The sequence below is a fragment of the Theropithecus gelada genome, chromosome 14 (genome assembly GCF_003255815.1).
Source record: "Theropithecus gelada isolate Dixy chromosome 14, Tgel_1.0, whole genome shotgun sequence".
NCBI classification, from domain to species: domain Eukaryota; kingdom Metazoa; phylum Chordata; class Mammalia; order Primates; family Cercopithecidae; genus Theropithecus; species Theropithecus gelada.
This window is the reverse complement of record NC_037682.1, coordinates 125260509-125278864: the sequence shown is the minus strand read 5'-3', so window position 1 is coordinate 125278864 and position 18356 is coordinate 125260509. Positions and strand designations below refer to the sequence as shown.

At 46.2% G+C, this 18356-nt stretch overlaps 1 protein-coding gene across 2 annotated transcripts in view; it reads left to right on the top strand.

The window, feature by feature from the left end:
• The window catches only part of NCAPD3 (non-SMC condensin II complex subunit D3), a 69568-nt gene that overhangs the window by 49024 nt on the left and 2188 nt on the right, over positions 1–18356 (top strand). For both annotated transcript variants that reach the window (XM_025355959.1, XM_025355960.1), the window contains 9 exons: positions 787–866; positions 6590–6727; positions 7042–7175; positions 7458–7657; positions 11165–11275; positions 12947–13129; positions 14549–14715; positions 14968–15107; positions 15903–15980. In XM_025355959.1, the coding sequence (XP_025211744.1) occupies positions 787–866; positions 6590–6727; positions 7042–7175; positions 7458–7657; positions 11165–11275; positions 12947–13129; positions 14549–14715; positions 14968–15107; positions 15903–15980 (1231 nt within the window). The remainder of the gene's footprint in view (positions 1–786; positions 867–6589; positions 6728–7041; positions 7176–7457; positions 7658–11164; positions 11276–12946; positions 13130–14548; positions 14716–14967; positions 15108–15902; positions 15981–18356) is intronic.

Genomic DNA, 18356 nt, shown 5'->3' with positions numbered 1-18356 from the left:
CATAGGAAATGTGCTTGCTTTGTAGTAGAATCCAAAAATAGTTGTCTCATCTCTGGTCTGGAGTATTGCTCTTCTGATGTTCAGCACAACCTCTTATAAACAGTGTTACTTGTGAATGTTCATTTTGGGACTTTGTTCAGACATCCTGTCAAGCAGTGTGAAGTTTCATTTTGAAAATAAGTACCATGTACAGAAAAGCACATTCAGTGGACAGGTAGTTCTAGTTTGAATTCTGTTATTCTTTTTTAACTTGGACAAGTCCACATTTCTGAGATCTAACTTCTTCCTTCGTAAAATGGGGATCATGGTGTTTGCGCTGGGCTCTGCGAGTCTGGTGGGGTGTTCCCGGGTGCAGAAGAACGTAGTGAACTATAGAGCTCTTCAGAGCATTAGATATTTTTATACACTTTGAGAGTCTGTGTTTGGCCTATAATGGGGAGAACATAGTACTTGATTTTTGAAGGGAAGGCCTTTCACTTAGGTTGTATGTCTGCCCTGGTATGTTCTGTATGCTCATCTTTTCATATATTACGAACTGTATTATATATAGAGGGTGGCACCATCCCTCTAATGCCACGTGCTTTGAGTCATTTTTCTCCTGTGGTAGAAAGGTGACGTTCCGTGCATATACTTCTCTGCACTACATTCCGACGCTTTGGAAGCGTGTGCCTGTGCACTGAGCCAGTGTGCCGGGGACAGACCGCGTGGTGGGGGGAGTGTGGCTGGGAACAGTGAGGCTTGCCCATGATGACACACTCTGAAACATGCCGGCTTTTCTCTGTACAGGAGGAATTTGTGAAATGGAAGGGCTCCCTGTTCTTTCGATTTGTCAGCACTCTGATAGATTCACACCCAGACATTGCCAGGTAAATCTTTTCCTCACGTTAGACAACTGAACAGTTTACCTCATTTCTGATGTATGCTGGATTTCTTTTTTTTTTCCAGATTGGTTTAGAGTTAAGTAGGATTTAGTGAGCTTTTGGTGGGTGCCAGAAAAATTAACAGGTTTTTAAGATACTAAGCAATATAACAAACCTTTATTTTGCACACAAGTTTAAAAGAAAATGGTTAGATTCATCATTGGATCATCTCAGCACTGACTGCACTTGCTGACAGTTTGCTGTTCCTGAAGGAGCATGAAGAATATCATATGTTTGTTGTATTACACTGTATAGAGCAGCAGTCACTAGAAATTCACTGTTAATTTCTAGGCAAAAAAAAGTTAATTTTGATAAAGAGCTGAGACTTTTAAGTGCAGAAATTTTAAGGAAGAAACTAGGAATTAAGATGGAATTGCACAGTGTGGAATCAAGTGTACAGATGACAAGACTCCTTGGAAATGGGCAGTTCTTCAGACTTGTATAGCGTGGGGGAGTGACTTTGGCAATTATTAATTTCTATCATTGCATCATTTTTTTAAAGATTTATTTTCAAGGGGCTGAGAAATGGCCTGATAGAATTTGCTACCTTAGAGTTTGTTGTAACTAATTCTTTTTAAAGCAAGTCTGCAATTGGAAAGTAGAATGTTGGATGCCACGGCAAAAGCCCCACGGTGGGGAAGAGCTCTTTATAGAGCTCATTAACTATAAATGGCCGGTAACAGTGGGTCCCTCTGGATCTAAATATAGCTACCAATAATTTGGTCTGAGTTCCGTGGACGTTTCTGCTCAGTTTTCTTTCTTTAGGTGTAATTTTCCAAGGAAGGGGAACATTTCACAGAACAAAAGCAAAAAGTTAAGGCTGTCACCTTTTTTTTAGATACCTTCGCACACCCTCTTACCTTTACAACGTGTCCACTATACTGACTCTGAGGGCTTTCTACACAGTGCATGGCCCAGGAGAAGGTGTAATCAGACAGGCTGGGAATGCTTTCAGGTGATGCACCTGGGAGGTAAAATCAGCTACTTAACCTGCATTTCCTCATTTTTCCCCACTGTTGTTAGCTCCTGTACGTGTATGTGAAAAAGAGCATTGATCAATGAGTAAACTATATGCAGGATTTGTACATATGGGTGTTCAGATCATCAATCAAATGAAAAGCATAGATACACTTTATAGTGCAGTAAGATTACCAGGGCCTCTTCTAGCGTTTTAATACGTCCCCCTTAATCTTTCCCTTATGTCTGCATTCTGGGTTTGTTGAAACCATGGTTCAAATTAGATTTTCATGATTTTCATGATTTTCAGCTTTGAAAAGCTGATGACTACATTTGCTAACTATAATTTAAGTTAGTCTGTTCTCTGAAATTTTTCCTTTTATTTTTATTTGACGTGTAATAATTATACATATTTATGGGATAGAGAGTGGTATTTTGATATATGTATAGAACATGTAATGATCAAATCGGGGTAATTAGCATAACCATCACCTCAAACATTTATCATTTCTTTGTGTTGGGAACTTTCAGAATCCTCTCTCCTAGCTTTTTGAAAATAGACAGTAAATTATTGTTAACTATATTCACCCTATGGTGCTGTTGAGCATTTTAACATACTCCTCCTGTAATTTTATATTTGTTAACCAGCCTTTCCGTACCCTTCCCAGCTTCTAATAACCACAATTCTACTCTCTGCTTCTCTGACCCTACCTTTTTTAAACTCTTGCATATGAGTGAGAATATGTGGTGTATATATATATATATTTCTGTGCCTGACTTTTGATTTTTAGGCCAAAGGCTATGCCCAGGCTGGAGTGCAATGGAGCAATCACGGCTCACTGCAGCCTCAGTCTCCCAAGTTCACATGACCCTCCCACCTCATCCTCCCAAATAGTTAGCTAATTTTTTATTTTGTGTAGAGTTAGGTTCTCACTGTGTTGCTCCTGAGCTCAAGCAATCTTCTCGCCTCAGCCTCCCAAAGCGCTGGGATTAGGCATGAGCCACCACCCCGGCCTGTATGACATTTTTAATTGCTCATATAAACCCCAAATTTGGAGGCTACAAAATTCTATGATCTGTTTTCCTGTCTGCCCAATAGCTGGTGGCCTTGTAATCACAGGGCGACAGTCAAGTAATAAGCAGATTATTTCAGTTTAACTGGGCACTGCCACAGGAATACAGAGAGGCAGGGTCAGAAGCTCAAGGCAGGACAGCAACTCAAATAATGGGCCATTGAGATAAAAAAGGGGGCAACAACAAGGATGGCCTGGTTTGGGAGAAAAGGAAGCAAGCACTCGACTGTCTGGAGGGCTTAGTGAAGCCATGGAACGATCGGAATGGGGTGAGGGAGTCAGGAGCCCGATCACTGGAAGGATCAGCAGGGCAGTCACGAGTGGACTCTTCGATCTCCAGTGTGGCAACAGGGTCCAGGGTGTGGCTGCACTGGTGACCCAGGGTCCAGATGGGATGCTCACTGGAAGCAGTGAAGTCAGGAAAGCAGAAAGTTGGGGCATTCAGTAGCTCACCTGCATGGGGAGTTCTACGGGGATTTGGAATGGAGAGGAAGACTGGGAACCAGGTAGCAGAGCACAAACGGCAGATGGCGGGAGCACCACAGGGAGGCGGGAGCACCACAGGGAGGTGGAGGTGGAGGTGGAGGCCGTCTGCAGGTGCCACAGTGGCCTGTGTGCGTCTTCACCAGCAGCCAGCCCACACTCCCCGCACTTCACTGGACCCGCTCCTAGTTGTCTTCCAGTGTCAGAGCACTTTTGGCAACGCACTATTTGGTTCACACGCTATGTATAGACTTCCTGAGGGGCATGAGTTTGGTTGTTATTCCCCATCCCTAGCACCTGAAAAGGAACTGAAACCAAGCAGACATGTGGTGAACATTGGGTGGGTGAACATTGGGTGGGTGAAGGCAGGAAGGCACTGGGCGTCCGGGAAATGTGCTCCTCATCCTCTGACTGAGGGATGAAGCAGCCTCCCCTTGGGAGGGCTGAGAGAGAACTGGTGTGCTTGGAGGACAGCCGGCCCACATTTATAAAGAGGAAGCATAGGGAGTGCCCTGAGAGTCGGCTGTGGAGGGTAGGGCCTGATTCACTGTGGAACCTGGAGTGTAGAGTACATGGAGGAAGGAAGCAGCAACGCAGGGACGAACAGGGTCTAGACAGACCATCATAGGCGCTTGGATTTGGGGTGGTGGCCAGGGAGAACTAGGGTGTAGGAAATATTGCTTCGAGCCTCAAGTAGAATTCTGGTACCAATGGGTCTAACCTGAGCTAGACACGTGTTGTCAGCCAGGTCAGGAACATGGGTTCAGCATGAACTCATGAGTCTGCCTTTATTGAGCAGACACCCTGCTTCAGAATGGCATTCAGCTCATGAAGAAATCGGAAGTCAGATTTTTATGTTTCCTACTAAAGCTGAAAACAGAAGTGGACACACGGCTCTTACCTTGTGGCCTTTTGGGCTGTTTGAATATCCTGGATTTTGATTCTTAGTAAGAGAGTAATAACTTCTTTTTACAAGGCTGTAATAAGGTAATCACTCAGATTTAGCTGGTCTTCCCTTTGTGTTCCATACAATTCATGCAGCCCGTGCTGTGTGAAATCCCTAGACCACATCCCTGAGTTGTTGGTGTGGGTATGTGTGTTCTTAGTGATTGTCCTGAGGGCTGGGGAGAGGATGCTGACCGAACTCCCAGCTTACTGAGATTTGTTGAGCGTCCTGGAGGTTTCCTAATCCACATACCTGGAGAGTGCTCTCTCTCGTCACTCTAAAGGAATGTTCTAGGAAGCATTACTTGTAATGTTAATTTCTCCTAACTTTTCAGCAGACAAACAGGAAACAAAATAGTCCCTCTTCTCCAGTTAGGAAGCTGGCAGGATCTGTGCATCTTAATCTAATCAAGGCTGAAACTTGCCATTTTAATAAAGTCCCAGTGAATACAGCAGCCAAGATGAGTTGTGGATATCACACATTGGCTGTGGCTTCCAGTTTCTCTTGCTGGAAAGCTCTGTGACTACATTATCAGCCCTGAGCATGTGAATCCTGGCATGGTTTTATGTTGCTATGGAATGTATTTGTATAGATGGTTCAGCAAGTTTTTCACTAGGGCTTAAACTCCACAGTATCGTGCCTGTTGGTCACCTCCACCCACATGTATTCTTGACCTAAACTGAGTCGATTGGCGTTGACATCAAGTCAAAACTCAGAGTGCACCCTCTTCTTGTGGAAGATTTGCTGATTCTATCTGGCTTTACATTTTCGTATATGTGACTTCATTTCTGAGGAGGAAGTTCGCATAATGTAGAAACTGCCATGCCAGAATGGATTAACTATAATAAAATACCACAGAAGATAAATTCTTGTTTGTTCAGTGGTTTTTTCATTCCTGTCACAGATGGTTTGCCAGAGTAACCCATGTTTAGAAAGAACTTCATCTGATCCTATGACCTTTGCCTTTCAAACATGGGTCATTAAACAACATAATTTGTACAAAACATAACTGACTACTCTTAGATCAGACAGGTGCTTCTAGTTGTCCTTAATTGAATTTTGCCTCATGGAATTCTCATTATTAAATACAGTTTTATTTATTTTGTTTTCATATTTCTAGGTCAAGCTGCTCCCTTGTTTTCTAGGTGAATAGTCAAGGTGTAATTATCTACAGTGGAATTTTTATCTAGGCTTACTTCCATCATGATTTCTCATCTACCTTCTCTGATTTTTAATTGATACGTGTGCTGTGAACACAAACTGATTTGAATTTTGGCATAAGGAGCACCCCTGGGGAAAGGAGAGGTCAGTCTCCTGGACAGTCTTTGATGCTGCTGCTCCTCCCAAGGAGAGCTGACTGGTGCTCCAGTGTGGGTGGAAATTGCATTTGAGCTCTGAAATTCAATTAAAACACTGGCCTTGACAGTGTGAGTGGATCACAGTGAGCCCTGCACCATGTTAGTTTGACCCCTGAGCAAAAATCAGTGCTTTGGCGTTCTGTCACCTACTTTCGTGATGAACAGAAACTCTCCAGTGGCCTGTAGTCAAACAGTTTGCCTGTTTACATCAGGCATTGGAAATCTTCATTTTGGTGGGGTCCTGGTGGCGTCTGTGTCCCATGTGCAGCATTGCACAGATGTGTTGAGGGCGTGGGTGGAAGGAGAGTGCCCAGGGCTTGCTGGTGATTTCAAAGCGCATTGAGTCAGTTGCTCTGCAGACGAAACTTGTCTTCCTGATCCAAACTGTGAAGCTCTTGTCATTAATCCTTATCCTTGAAATAAGTTCCAGTTACTAAAATTGTTTTTTGTTCATAATTGTGGGCAACAAACTTGAAGCTGGGAGGTGAATGACCGTTGTCATTGCATCAGTCCTGTAAGACCACTGGCCTCTGATTGCAGAAGCAGCGTTGGGGTTAAGTTGGTTGATTGCTTTCCCCACTTGAACTGCAGCTGGATGACAACACCTTCCGTTAAGTTTGAAAGGAAACCTGGGGGAAAAAATACGCTCGGATTAGAAAGCCGTGGAGCAAGGACAGACCAAGTAGCGGAATTTCTGTCTTCTTCAGGTCCGAGGGAGCTGTGTGTTGGGATAGATTTTGAATCCCTTCGCTTATGTACAGCTGTCTTCTGCTCAGCAGAGTTCTTGGTGTATTCAGAGACTGTTGGTGTGTAGCAAATGGGTCTCCCTCTTTGTTTCTCTCACCTTTGCAGCTTTGGGGAGTTTTGCCTGGCTCACCTGTTACTGAAGAGGAACCCTGTCATGTTCTTCCAGCACTTCATTGAGTGCATTTTTCACTTTAATAACTATGAGAAGCATGAGAAGTACAACAAGTTCCCCCAGTCCGAGAGGTCAGTGAAGCAGCTCAGGCTGTCTCCTTGTATCTGGGTAAGAGCTGGGGGAATCTGGGGAAGGTTTGGCTCTTTGCACATAGTGGTTGGACACAGACCCTGCTCCAGGTCTTTACGGTGGCCTGGCAGGATGGCGTAAGAAAATGCAGTCGTGAGAATCGCTTCCTAAGGACAGTGCCTGCGATGAGCACTGGGATCTCTGTAGTGCACTTGAGTCTTTGGTATACAGCTTTTAGGATGCAGTTAAAATGCAGTGTTAAATCCCTTACACCCGTGCCCACGTGACGCAGTAAAATTGTCCCATTCTGCCACAGAGAGAAGCGGCTGTTTTCATTGAAGGGAAAGTCAAACAAAGAGAGACGAATGAAAATCTACAAATTTCTTTTAGAGCACTTCACAGATGAACAGCGATTCAACATCACTTCCAAAATCTGCCTTAGTATTTTGGGTAAGCCCAGTGTGTGGGAGAAAATGTGTGTGTTTGCAAATGAAATGCTCTGTTGATAACGGCCCAGCAGGCCTCTAGTAAGGGAGACCCTGGCACTGCAGGAAGACCCCTGTCGTCTTGTCCTTCTCTGGCATCAGCTGTGCCCCAGACAGAACACCCTTGCAAGACCCCCCGACAGCCTCAGACAGCCCCCCAGTTATGTGAATTACACCTCCTCTCTGGGCCAGAGCATTTCACAGAAGCTCACATTTCTCTCTCTATCTCTCTCTCTCTCTCTCTCAGCGTGCTTTGCTGATGGCATCCTACCCCTGGACCTGGATGCCAGTGAGTTACTCTCAGACACATTCGAGGTCCTCAGCTCAAAGGAGATCAAGCTTTTGGCAATGAGATCTAAACCAGACAAGGACCTCCTTATGGAAGAAGATGACATGGCCTTGGCAAATGTAGTCATGCAGGAAGCTCAGAAGAAGCTCATCTCACAAGTGAGTGTGTTGCTCCCCTAAGATCTCACGAGTGTGCCCTTCCCCCAAGCTCATCTCACAAGTGTCAGCTCCCCTAAGCTCATCTCAAGTGAATGCACCCTTTCCCCTAAGCTCATCTCACAAGTGAATGTGCTCCTTCCCCTAAGCTCATCTGACAAGTGAGTGTGCCCCTCCACCTAAGCTCATGTCACAAGTGAGTGTGCAACTCCTGCTAAGCTAATGTCACGAGTGTGCTGCTCCCCTTAAGCTCATGTCACAAGTGAGTGTGCCACTTCCCTAAGCTCATCTCACAAGTGAGTGTGCAGCTCCACCTCAGCTCATCTCACAAGTGAGCGTGCTGCTCCCCTCAGCTAATCTCACGAGTGCACCCCTCCCCCTAAACTCGTCTCATTAGTGTGCAGCTCCCCCAAGTTCACCTCACAAGTGAGTGCGCCCCTCCCCCTAAGCTCATCGCACAAGTGAGTGTGCCACTCCTCTAAGCTCATCTCAAAAGTGAGCATGCCCCTCCCACTAAGCTTATCTCACAAGTGTGTGCAGCTCCCCTAAGCTCATCTCACAAGTGGGTGTGCAGCTTCCCCTAAGCTCAGGTCACAAGTGAGCATGCCACTCCCCTAAGCTCATTTCACAAGTAATGTGCCCCTCCCCCTAAGCTCATCTCATAAGTGAGTGTGCAGCTCTCCCTAAGCTTGTGTCACAAGTGAGTATGCAGCTCTCTCAAGCTCATGTCACAAGTGAGTGTGCAGCTCCCCTAAGGTCATTTCATGAGTGTGAAGTTCCCCTAAGTTCATTTCACAAGTGAGTGTGCAGCTCCCTAAATTCATGTCACAAGTGAGTGTACAGCTTCCCTAAGCTCATTTCACAAGTGACTGTCCCACTCTTCCCACCATCTACTGGCTTCCCTGTTGTCCCTGGAATCCTGGTGCCATGCTCTAGTGCTGACTTCTTTCTTACTGGTGGCTTTAACTCTTGCCAGGTGGTGACAATTCTCAAATCTGTCTCCTGCTCCAGCATTTCTCATGAGCCTGAGCTCAGGTCCGCCTGCTGCCAGGACGTGCTCCAGGTGTCTCTGACTTACTCTGTCAAAACTCAGTCAGTCATCTCTTCTTTCTGCTCTTCATCTCCTCTTTCTCCCACAGTTTATGGTGCTCCTGCAGACTGGAGTCTGGTGTGCCAGGCTGAGGCTTTTGTGGCAGGAAGTGTAGAATTTGGATCTGAATGACTTTGGGGCAGAGCTTGGCTGCTGCAGGCCTCTGCAGGCCTGTGTGTTTCTGTCCTAGCCTGGATTGCCAATGTGTATTTCCCACCTGGCCCCTGAAGGCCTTTGACCCCAAGGATACAGACTCTGATAATATCTTGCCACAAGGTGCTGCCTGTTTTCTCTTACCAATCTATCTCTGTAGTTCTGACCTTATTTAAGCTTATCCTATTTCCATGGTTTCCTTACCACCCTTTCTGTTTCTGGTTTCTTTCTGTCACAGGCCACGTCCCAACTTGCTGCCAAAGCAGTCTTCTTTTTTTTGAGACGGAGTCTCCCTCTGATGCCCAGGCTGGAGTGCAGTGGCGCAATCTCAGCTCACTGCAAGCTCCACTTCCTGGGTTCACGCCATTCACCTGCCTCAGCCTCCCGAGTAGCTGGGACTGGAGGCCCCTGCCATTCTGCCTGTCTAATTTTTATTTTTATCTTTTTTTTTTTTTTTTTTTTAGACAGAGTCTCGCTCTGTTGCCCAGGCTGGAGTGCAGTGGCCCGATCTCCACTCACTGCAAGCTCTGCACCCGGATTCATGCCATTCTTCTGCCTCAGCTTCCCAAATAGCTGGGACTATAGGCACCTGCCACCACTCCCGGCTAATTTTTTTGTATTTTTAGTAGAGACGGGGTTTCACAGTGTTTGCCAGGATGGTCTCAATCTCCTGACCTCGTGATCCGCCCACCTCGGCCTCCCAAAGTGCTGAGATTACAGGTGTGAGCCCCTGTGCCTGACCCAGCAGTCTTTCTTAAGTACAAATTTGATCATTTTATTCTATCTGAAACAGACTAAAGGCAGGTTGACTGTGAGGGGTGGCCGGAAGCTTTTGGGTGATAGATGGTGAGTGGTCTGTGGTGCTGTTTATTCCATATAGACTTTTGTCAAAGCTCATGGAACTGTTTGTTTAAAATAGGTAAATTTATTACATATGTTATACTTCACTAGTGGAATTTTAAAAAACTATGCTGGTGGCTTCCTGTCATCTTCTGAATAAACCCTCATTCTTCTTTTTCAAGGTGAACAGAACTTCCGGTGTGCCTTCCACCTTTCCCATACCTCCCTCCGTCTTCACCTCCAACCTCACCACTTCAAATTGCCATCTGCACCTCAGTTGCAAGCTGCACCCTGCTTCTGTGCTCTTGCCTCAGGGTCTGATGTCTGCAGCGCCCTCACCCACCCATCCTCCCTTCTCCACACATCCTCAGGACCATCCATCAGATGGCCATGCACTCCTTAGGCATCCCATCTCCGTACCTAAATTCTCTAACAGCCTGCCACTTAACACCTCTTCCCTTGAGACAGGCACTGTCTGGAAGCGGCTGGAGGGCAGGGATGCTTGGCTTCATTTTGCATCCCCAGAGGGTTAGCTCTTTGCCTGAACAGAGAAGGTGCTTGATAATACCTGTCAAGTGAATGCATGGAAGCCACTTCTTAAGACTGTTCCTGAACATAACATCTGCTCACATCTGGGTTTATTAAATTGCTTATTTCTCTACCTGTTGTCCTCCTGTTTCAGGAACTCTGATAAGACTTTTTAGAAATGAATGGTTTACAAGGAAGAAACATATACTAGTGACTTTAAATGAGAAGGAAAAGAGTACTTTCAGCTTCAGGAGGGTAAATCTTACGTATGTGGGCTACTATAGTGCTTTTTTTTTTAATTTAAAGAGATTCACTGCAGAATATTTGTGGTTAGTGATCATTCAAGGTAAAGTGTGAAGACTTGGTCCAATCAGTTACTATATCTATAAATTCATAGTATTTTGTAGATGTGTACAGACAGCGAGAGACAGCTGACTGTCTTTATGCTTTGCCATTTTTAGACCATTGTCCCTTCACCAGCAGGAATACAAAGTGTCCCTCTGGGTAGCCAGAGCCCGCTGACTTCTGTTCCAAGGGGAGGGTGTTGAATTGAGGACTGAATGTGGAGCCAGAGCCAAGGTCCCTCAGGGTCTTCTGTGGAGATTTGGGGCTTTTGTCAAAAGCTACTCAACGTGTTTCTAAATTCTTTTTCCCCATTTGGAATGTATGAGTAGTATTTGTCCCCACCCTATCTTACAAAGCCTTTGGAGTGTTTTGAGGTAATGCTTACAGAGTCTCCCAGAGAAAAGCAGAGGTCCTCTCCATCTCCAGGATCATAATGAAAAGCAAAAATAAACTTACATAGTGCGCTAGGGTGGCTCTACTCAAAGAACTAGATCAAGGAGAGGCCTTTGTCTTTCAGAAGTTCATACACCTAAAACATGTCTTTGTGTTACCAGGTTCAGAAGAGGAACTTCATAGAAAATATTATTCCAATTATCATCTCCCTGAAGACTGTGCTGGAGAAAAATAAGATCCCAGCTTTGCGGGAACTCATGCAGTATCTCCGGGTAAGGGTGGAGCCTGTGCTTTTGTGGTGGTTGTCCTCCTACCAGTTCATTACTTAGGATCTTCTGCCAGTTATGACGGTGTAGGCAATCAGTGAATGATTAGAACCCCAAATTCTGCAAACCCAGCATTACCTTGGTAACTGCTGTGGAGCCGGGGGTTGGCTGTGGGTTCCATCAAAGCCGCTCCTTCCCTTGGATGTACAGCCAGGGCTGTGAAGAGCCGGCCCACTGTGCCAAGCAAGTCTTCCCTTGATGGAGTTCGAGTCCATCTGGAAAACTTTCCCAGCTGGGGTCGAGAACACAGTCATCTTCATTCATGCTGCTGGGTTAAGGTGAAAGTGAGTCTTCGGGTTTGATTTCAGGGTGCTTACCTTTTGCACTGACTCAGATTCACAAGGTCAGGAAATAACTGCCCTGCAGGAGTTGCCTTGGGAGCTGCCGTCACCGGCCCGAATTCTTTGTCAAGCAAGGGGACCATGAGGAACTCAGTCTGAACAAACCCAGGATGTGTTGACTTGCAGGGCAGACCTAAGTGGGGCCTCAGATCTTTCTGGCAAAATCTTTTACTAAGAAATAAATGCGACGTAGTTTTTATTTAATTCAGCAGTTATATCTCTGTAAAAAATGCTACAATTTTTTTTCCACTAAAGGCCTCAGTAAAAGTTACACTGAATATACATTTTCAAATAGTTTTTTATACTAGGAAGCTAAGGTAGGAAAGATAGTCTCATTGTATGATAAAAATAAAAACTTCCAAGTATTCTTGTATTTATTGCCCTGCTTTAGACCCTAGAAAGGAAAAAAAAAAAAAAAAACTTAGGTCCTACATAGACTACTTAAACACTTAAGAAAAATAAGTCTTCCTCCTGCTTGTGAGCTCACACCCAGAGGATGGCCACACGCTGCTTGTTGTCAGCAGCTTCAGGGAGTCTCTTCATTGGCCTGTGGAACCCACTCCCAGTGGCAGCTGGAAGAGTGCATGGATCCCTTCTCTGTGTTGAGACTTCCCTCCTAGTTGGAACTGCAGTGTCTTTTTCTCCCTGTTCTGTTAGGTGGAATGGTTCTTTCTCTTAGCAAAGTGGTCTTGCTCCTGGCAGCCCTCTTTAAGACCCAAGAATGTTCTTCCCTAGGTATGAGAAAAGGTTTTCTGTAAAATCTTCAGAAGACACAAAGATGGGATTTGAACCTTAGTTGTAATCCCCTGAGAGCCAGTGGGGAGGCTCATGTAGACAGAGGAGCAGCTTTGAGATCCGTGGCATCCTGGGACTTGCTCCAGAGGCCGTGTCTGAGCATGTCTTTCTCCCACTGGGAACCTGGGAGAGATCGGCCATTAACTGCCAGATGGCCAGGATGCTTCCTGAGAAAGTGAGCTGTGAGTTACTCACACATTTACCTGCTCGTGTGGCCAGTGGTGTTTGCTCCAAATGTACCACTGTACTGTTAGTCACTGGAATGGAAGTGTCTGCTTTCAGTAATGTCAGTCTTATTGTTCCTATTATTATTTATCAAGTCATGTTGGGGGCTTTTTTATTTTTTAACTTTTATTTTACGTTCAGGGGCACATGTGCAGGATGTGCAGGTTTGTAACATAGGCAAAGGTGTGTCATGGGGGTTTAGGGCTTACTTTTTTATTCAAGAAAACATTAAAGGATGCTCCTGGGTCTGTTTTAGGAGGTGATGCAGGATTACCGAGATGAGGTCAAGGACTTCTTTGCAGTTGACAAACAGCTGGCATCAGAGCTTGAGTATGACATGAAGAAGTACCAGGAACAGCTGGCTCAGGAGCAAGAGCTAGCAAAACATGCAGATGTGACTGGGACGGCTGGAGGTGCCGAGGTGGCACCTGTGGCACAGGTAGGTGTGGGGCCCACTGTGCTGTCACCAGGCAGTCCAGTCTGCTGTCTGCTGTCTAGCACCTCTCAAAATCTCCGTCATCAGAGGTTAGTCAGCCCAAAGGCCTCGAGAGTGCTGCTTGTTGGCTCTCGAGAGTGCTGCTTGTTGGCTGCTCCCTTGTGCCTTTCTGTCTGTGATGGATTTACTGTGCTCCAGACCTCCCTTCCACGAGGATGCGGTGCAGGAAGTGAGTTGGCAGCAGCAGAGGCTGGTGACTATAGATCCTAGGTCTGCCAGGGCGTGTCAGTGTGTTCACATCTTCCCCCAGCATGCCCTCTTGAGAGCAGACTGGCCCATGGCCATTTCTAGGAAGAGCTGCTGCTCACTGTCCTGAGGAATGCAGGCAGATCTCTTGTAGGAAAGACCAATGAGCACAAAGTAGTGTACTCCTTTTTCTCTTACGTCATGCCACAGCATCTACAAGTGGCAGCTTTCTCATAGTATTCTGTTTCTGAAAAGGAAATTCAACTTACCCAGCGTTGATAAGGCTTCAAAGTACATTGCTTATGGACTTGCTTATAGTATGTGAAGATTGTATTCCAATAAAAGTGTTAAAATGGAGAAAGGGAACGGCTTGTACACTGTTGGTAGGGATGGAAAATAGAACAGCCACTATGGAGAACAGTATAGAGGTTCCTAAAAAACTAAAAGTAGAGCTACCATATGAGCCAGCAGCCTCGCTGCCGACTGTATAGTCAAAAGAAAGGAAATGAGGATGTCGAAGACATACCTGCACTCCCATGTTGATTGCAGCACTGTTCAAAATAGCAAAATTTGGAAACAACCTAAATGTCCATCAGTGGATGAATGGATAAAGAAGATGGGGTGCGTATATAAAATGGAGTACTTTTCATCTATAAAAAGTGAGATCTTGTCATCTGCTGCAACATGGATGATTGTAGAAGACATTATATTAAGTGAAATAAGCCAAACACAGAAAAACAAAGATTGTATGTTCTCATTCATATATGTGAACCAAAAAAGTGGATCTCTGGGAGTTAAGAGAGTGGATTTTTGGTGGTTACCAGAGGCTGGGAAGGGGTGGGAGAAGGGGGATGAAGAGAAGTTGGTTGATGGGTACCAAAATACAGTTAGATAGAAGAAATAAATTCTAGTATTCAGTACAATGGAGATATTATAGTTTAACAATTTACTGTATATTTCAAAGTAGATAGAAGAATTGGAATGTTCCCAACACAAAGAAAAGATACTCATGTTTGAGGTGATAGAGATCCCAATTACCCTGATTTGATCATTACATTGTACACATGTATCAAAATCGCACATGGACCCCCTAAAACATGTACAACTATCATATATATCAATTTTTAAAAACTTAAAAAGTATTAGAAGGTTCATACTCTTTATCTTCTCTGCCAGGTTGCTCCATGTTTAGAAACAGCGCCAGGTCCTGCTGGCCGAGAAAACCCCGCCCTGTCACCTGCCGTGAGCCAGCCCTGCACACACAGGGCAAGTGCTGGCCACGTACCAGTGTCATCTCCTGCACCTGAAACTGGGCCGTTGCAGAGGCTGCTGCCCAAAGCCAGGTAAAGAGCCCCTGGAAGCCACATCAGGGCTGGTTCTCTGGGGCGATGTTCTCAGAGGCATCCCCACCCCTCCCACCAAGCACGGGCAGGACAGGCACTGTCATTGTCTGGCCTGCCACCCCCTCCGCACTCTGCCCTGGGAGGTTTGAGTGAGTGTGGGTGAGGGATGCGCCAGAGAGGAGGCACGTGGGGACGGGGTGCAGCACTGTCACCTCTGCAGTGAGAAAGTCAGCGCGTGGCTGTTCTCCACAGACCCATGTCCCTGAGCACCATTGCAATCCTGAATTCTGTCAAGAAAGCTGTGGAGTCAAAGAGCAGGCATCGGAGTCGGAGCTTAGGAGTGCTGCCTTTCACTTTAAATTCTGGAAGCCCAGAGAAAACGTGCAATCAGGGTAAGCCAGACATAGCAGAGCATTTACAGATCGAGACACAGAACACGACTACTTCTCATTCCTTTCAAACAGTTCGTGTTCTTATCTTTAAAACAAGTCACATTAATTGGGTTTTTAGGATCATGGGTAATAAAACAATGCATATTTATTCTAGGAGATTTGGAAAATAGAGTGAAAGATGAAACTTATCATAGCAGTGAGCATTCCTTCCTCCAGCCATTCTGTTCCTCTTACACACCCGTGTTTTGTTTCTGGGATTGTGATCTGTGTGTCGTTTTATGACCTGTTTCCCTGCACACTTAAGTCAGATGTAGCTTCCGTGAACTTTTCTTTCAAACCTTTGCTTCCAGTGGCTTTACAGCATTGTGTCTGTGGAAATAACTTATTTATTACTATCCTGTTCTTTGAAATGTTGATTTTCAATTTTTTCATGTAAATCCTGGCACAGTGAGCATCCTTGTACATACAGCCTTGTATGTATGTGATCCTTGGGATTAATTCCCAGCGGCCAAAGGCCACGGATATTTTAAAACGTTGGATGGTGTCAAACTGTCCTCTCTCACTCATGCCAAGTTAGACTCTTTTATTTTTTTGAATCCTAATGAGAATGGACATTTTTTCTCATGTTTATCATTTATTTGTATTTCTTCCTGAATTGCCTCTTTATAAGAAAATTTTAAATACTAGCAGTTTTAACTTGATGTCTTGCAGGTATGTTTTCTCATTTGGTGGTTTTGGTTTCATTATTGTTTGGGGGTATTTCTGGACAGCTACAACTTTTCTGTTCTATCCTAGTGTCTTCATACAGTTTGGAGCAAGAGTCAAACGGCACGATTGAGCATGTGACCAAGCGGGCCATCAGCACCCCTGAGAGTGAGTAACCGATGGGAACACGTGGGCTTCTCCTCAGTCTCTCCTGCGGTCGCCATGTGTTTGCTAGAGTTGTAGTAAAACTCCTTTCGGTGCAGGGTAGTCCTGATGGTCAAAACCGTGAGTGCATTGCTGAGGAATGTTTCACAGGGACCACGGTAGCTTGATCCATGAGCACTGACCGAGTGTGGTGCTCCACTGTTGTTACAGTCAGTCAAACACCACAGTGGCCTGCGGGCCTCCGTGGGGCAGACAGTGCCGTTGAGGCAGAGGTAGGTCGGGTGACTGACCCAGTGGTCTGTTCTGGAGGCGGCCCTCAGTGTCTCCGGGCTGTCCGGGTGCACTGGCCGCTGCTGGGTGGGCCTGCTCCCGGGGCGGGCAGACGTCAGCACCAGCAGGTACCACGTATGGTCTGCAACTGCCAAGACCAGAGACCCGAGGATCTGCTCGGAGCCTGTGTCTCATTCCCCTCCGTGTTTTTTCCTACTGTCTGTTCTTTTCCTTTTATTTCAAAACAGGTGAGTTAGGAGAGTCGAGTCTTCTTTTCCTGTTATCTTGTTTGATAGCTTCATGTCGTCTCAAACCTCATAAAACCATCATTCTGAGAAAGCTCTTACAGGAAGAAACGCTTCCTGTCCCAGGTCTGCGGAGTGGTGGCCAGGCCCTGCCTGCGTGTCCTGCGTGCCCCTCGCTCTGCACCCGCCTGTGCACGGTGCCCTCGGCAAGCTGCATCCAGCCCCACTCATCTTGGCCGTTCCACTCCTCACTGTTTCCACAGGGCCCCCCACAGTGCCTGGAACCTGGGAGGTGTCAGAGGTCTCCTGCGGGAGATTTCTGGGAGGGCATAGCTGGGTGCTGAGCCCAGGCCTTCTGATCCCACCTCTCGTGCCCCTTCTCCAGCCTGTCTCCTGTTCCTGACTGCAGCAGGGGAGCTGAGAGTGTGCTAAGGTGCCCTTCCTGGTAACGGAGCAGCAAGGTGTCATGCCGTGCGTTTAGTCGCCACTGCAGTCAGCTCACGTGTATGGAGCACCTGCTGTATTCTGGCTACTTGCTTATTTGGTTCTGTCACACTGATGCTGTGATCTCTTAGAATAGTTAACAGGTTAGAGATAATTTTCATCCAGGTCCCCCTTTGAAGGGAATTTATCCCACCCCCACCCTCAGATGACAACTGGATCATGACGGCATTTGTCATTAAAGGCAGTGGGTAATTTGGGATCCTGCGTTGTGGACAGGTGCGATGTTCTGTGTGTAGAGCTTGCTGTGTGTTCGATGTTCCTGGCTCAGGAGCGCCAAGAGCTTCTATTTTGGCAGTGAGGTGCCATATGCTGAAGCAACGGGGAGAATGCATCTCATTTGAGTTGTGCTCATCCTGTGAGTCCCTGATGTCAGTGTTGGGTTGGTTTCCTAGCAGCCCATGTTCCTCCACAGTGCAGCCTGGCGTGGAGTGTGCATGCTGCCCTCATTTGCCTGTGTGGAGCCAGGCTTCGTGCTGGAAATCGGGCGCCCCGGTGTCATTGAGTTGGTAGAGTACTTGTTCTTGCTCCAGGCTCTTGGACATAATATTCCTGTTGATGCAGTCTCTGGCCACCTCTCTTTATACTGAACCAGGAAGAGGTGCTTGGAGGTCTCTCCTGTTAGCTCTCCCTTCCTGGGAGGATTGTTAGATAGCTTAAAAGCATTCAGTCCTGTTTTCTCTGTGGTTTATACGTCCAGATTCTTTTGGCAACTTTTAGTTCAGAAGGGGGTGACTGTCAGGAAATGTCTCAACTCTTCAAAGCTGGTAGGAAAGACGCCGCCCAGTTCGGCACTGTGGCGCACCAGTTCAAAGTGGTTTTGCTAAATGGAAATGAAAATTACTCATTTTTCAGAGCTAGGATTTTAACTGAAAATCTGTGGGGTTTTAGCAAGTCCCTCTTACTTTATCATTCGGGTGGCACAGACACTGCTGCCTTTGATTCTATGCACAGTGCATGGGGGATGTCAGAGCCCCCACACCCGTGCTTCTGTAAAGATGGGAGACTAATTTCCTGGAGCACATACGGGCTTCCAAACAGGAAGAGCAGCGTGTGTGTGAGGAAGGGAATTTGTGAGGAAGGGAATTTGTAAGGAAGGGAATTTCACGTGACGGTACAAGGAGAGACTTTCACAGAAACAGAATAAGCAGATCTAGCAGTGATGAGGATAGAATTCTCTGCCATTGTCTGTTAATGACACTCAAGTAACCATCAGGTACACTGCAGTGCGCTGATGAGCTTTAAAATGTAAATGGGAAGACGGTCTGTACTGAAGACACCGTGTGGAGAACGGGGAGAGCTCTGAAGCTGCCTCCTCGCGTGTCTTGCAGAAAGGCAGCAGGTTCGGTGGCATCAGCAAGCA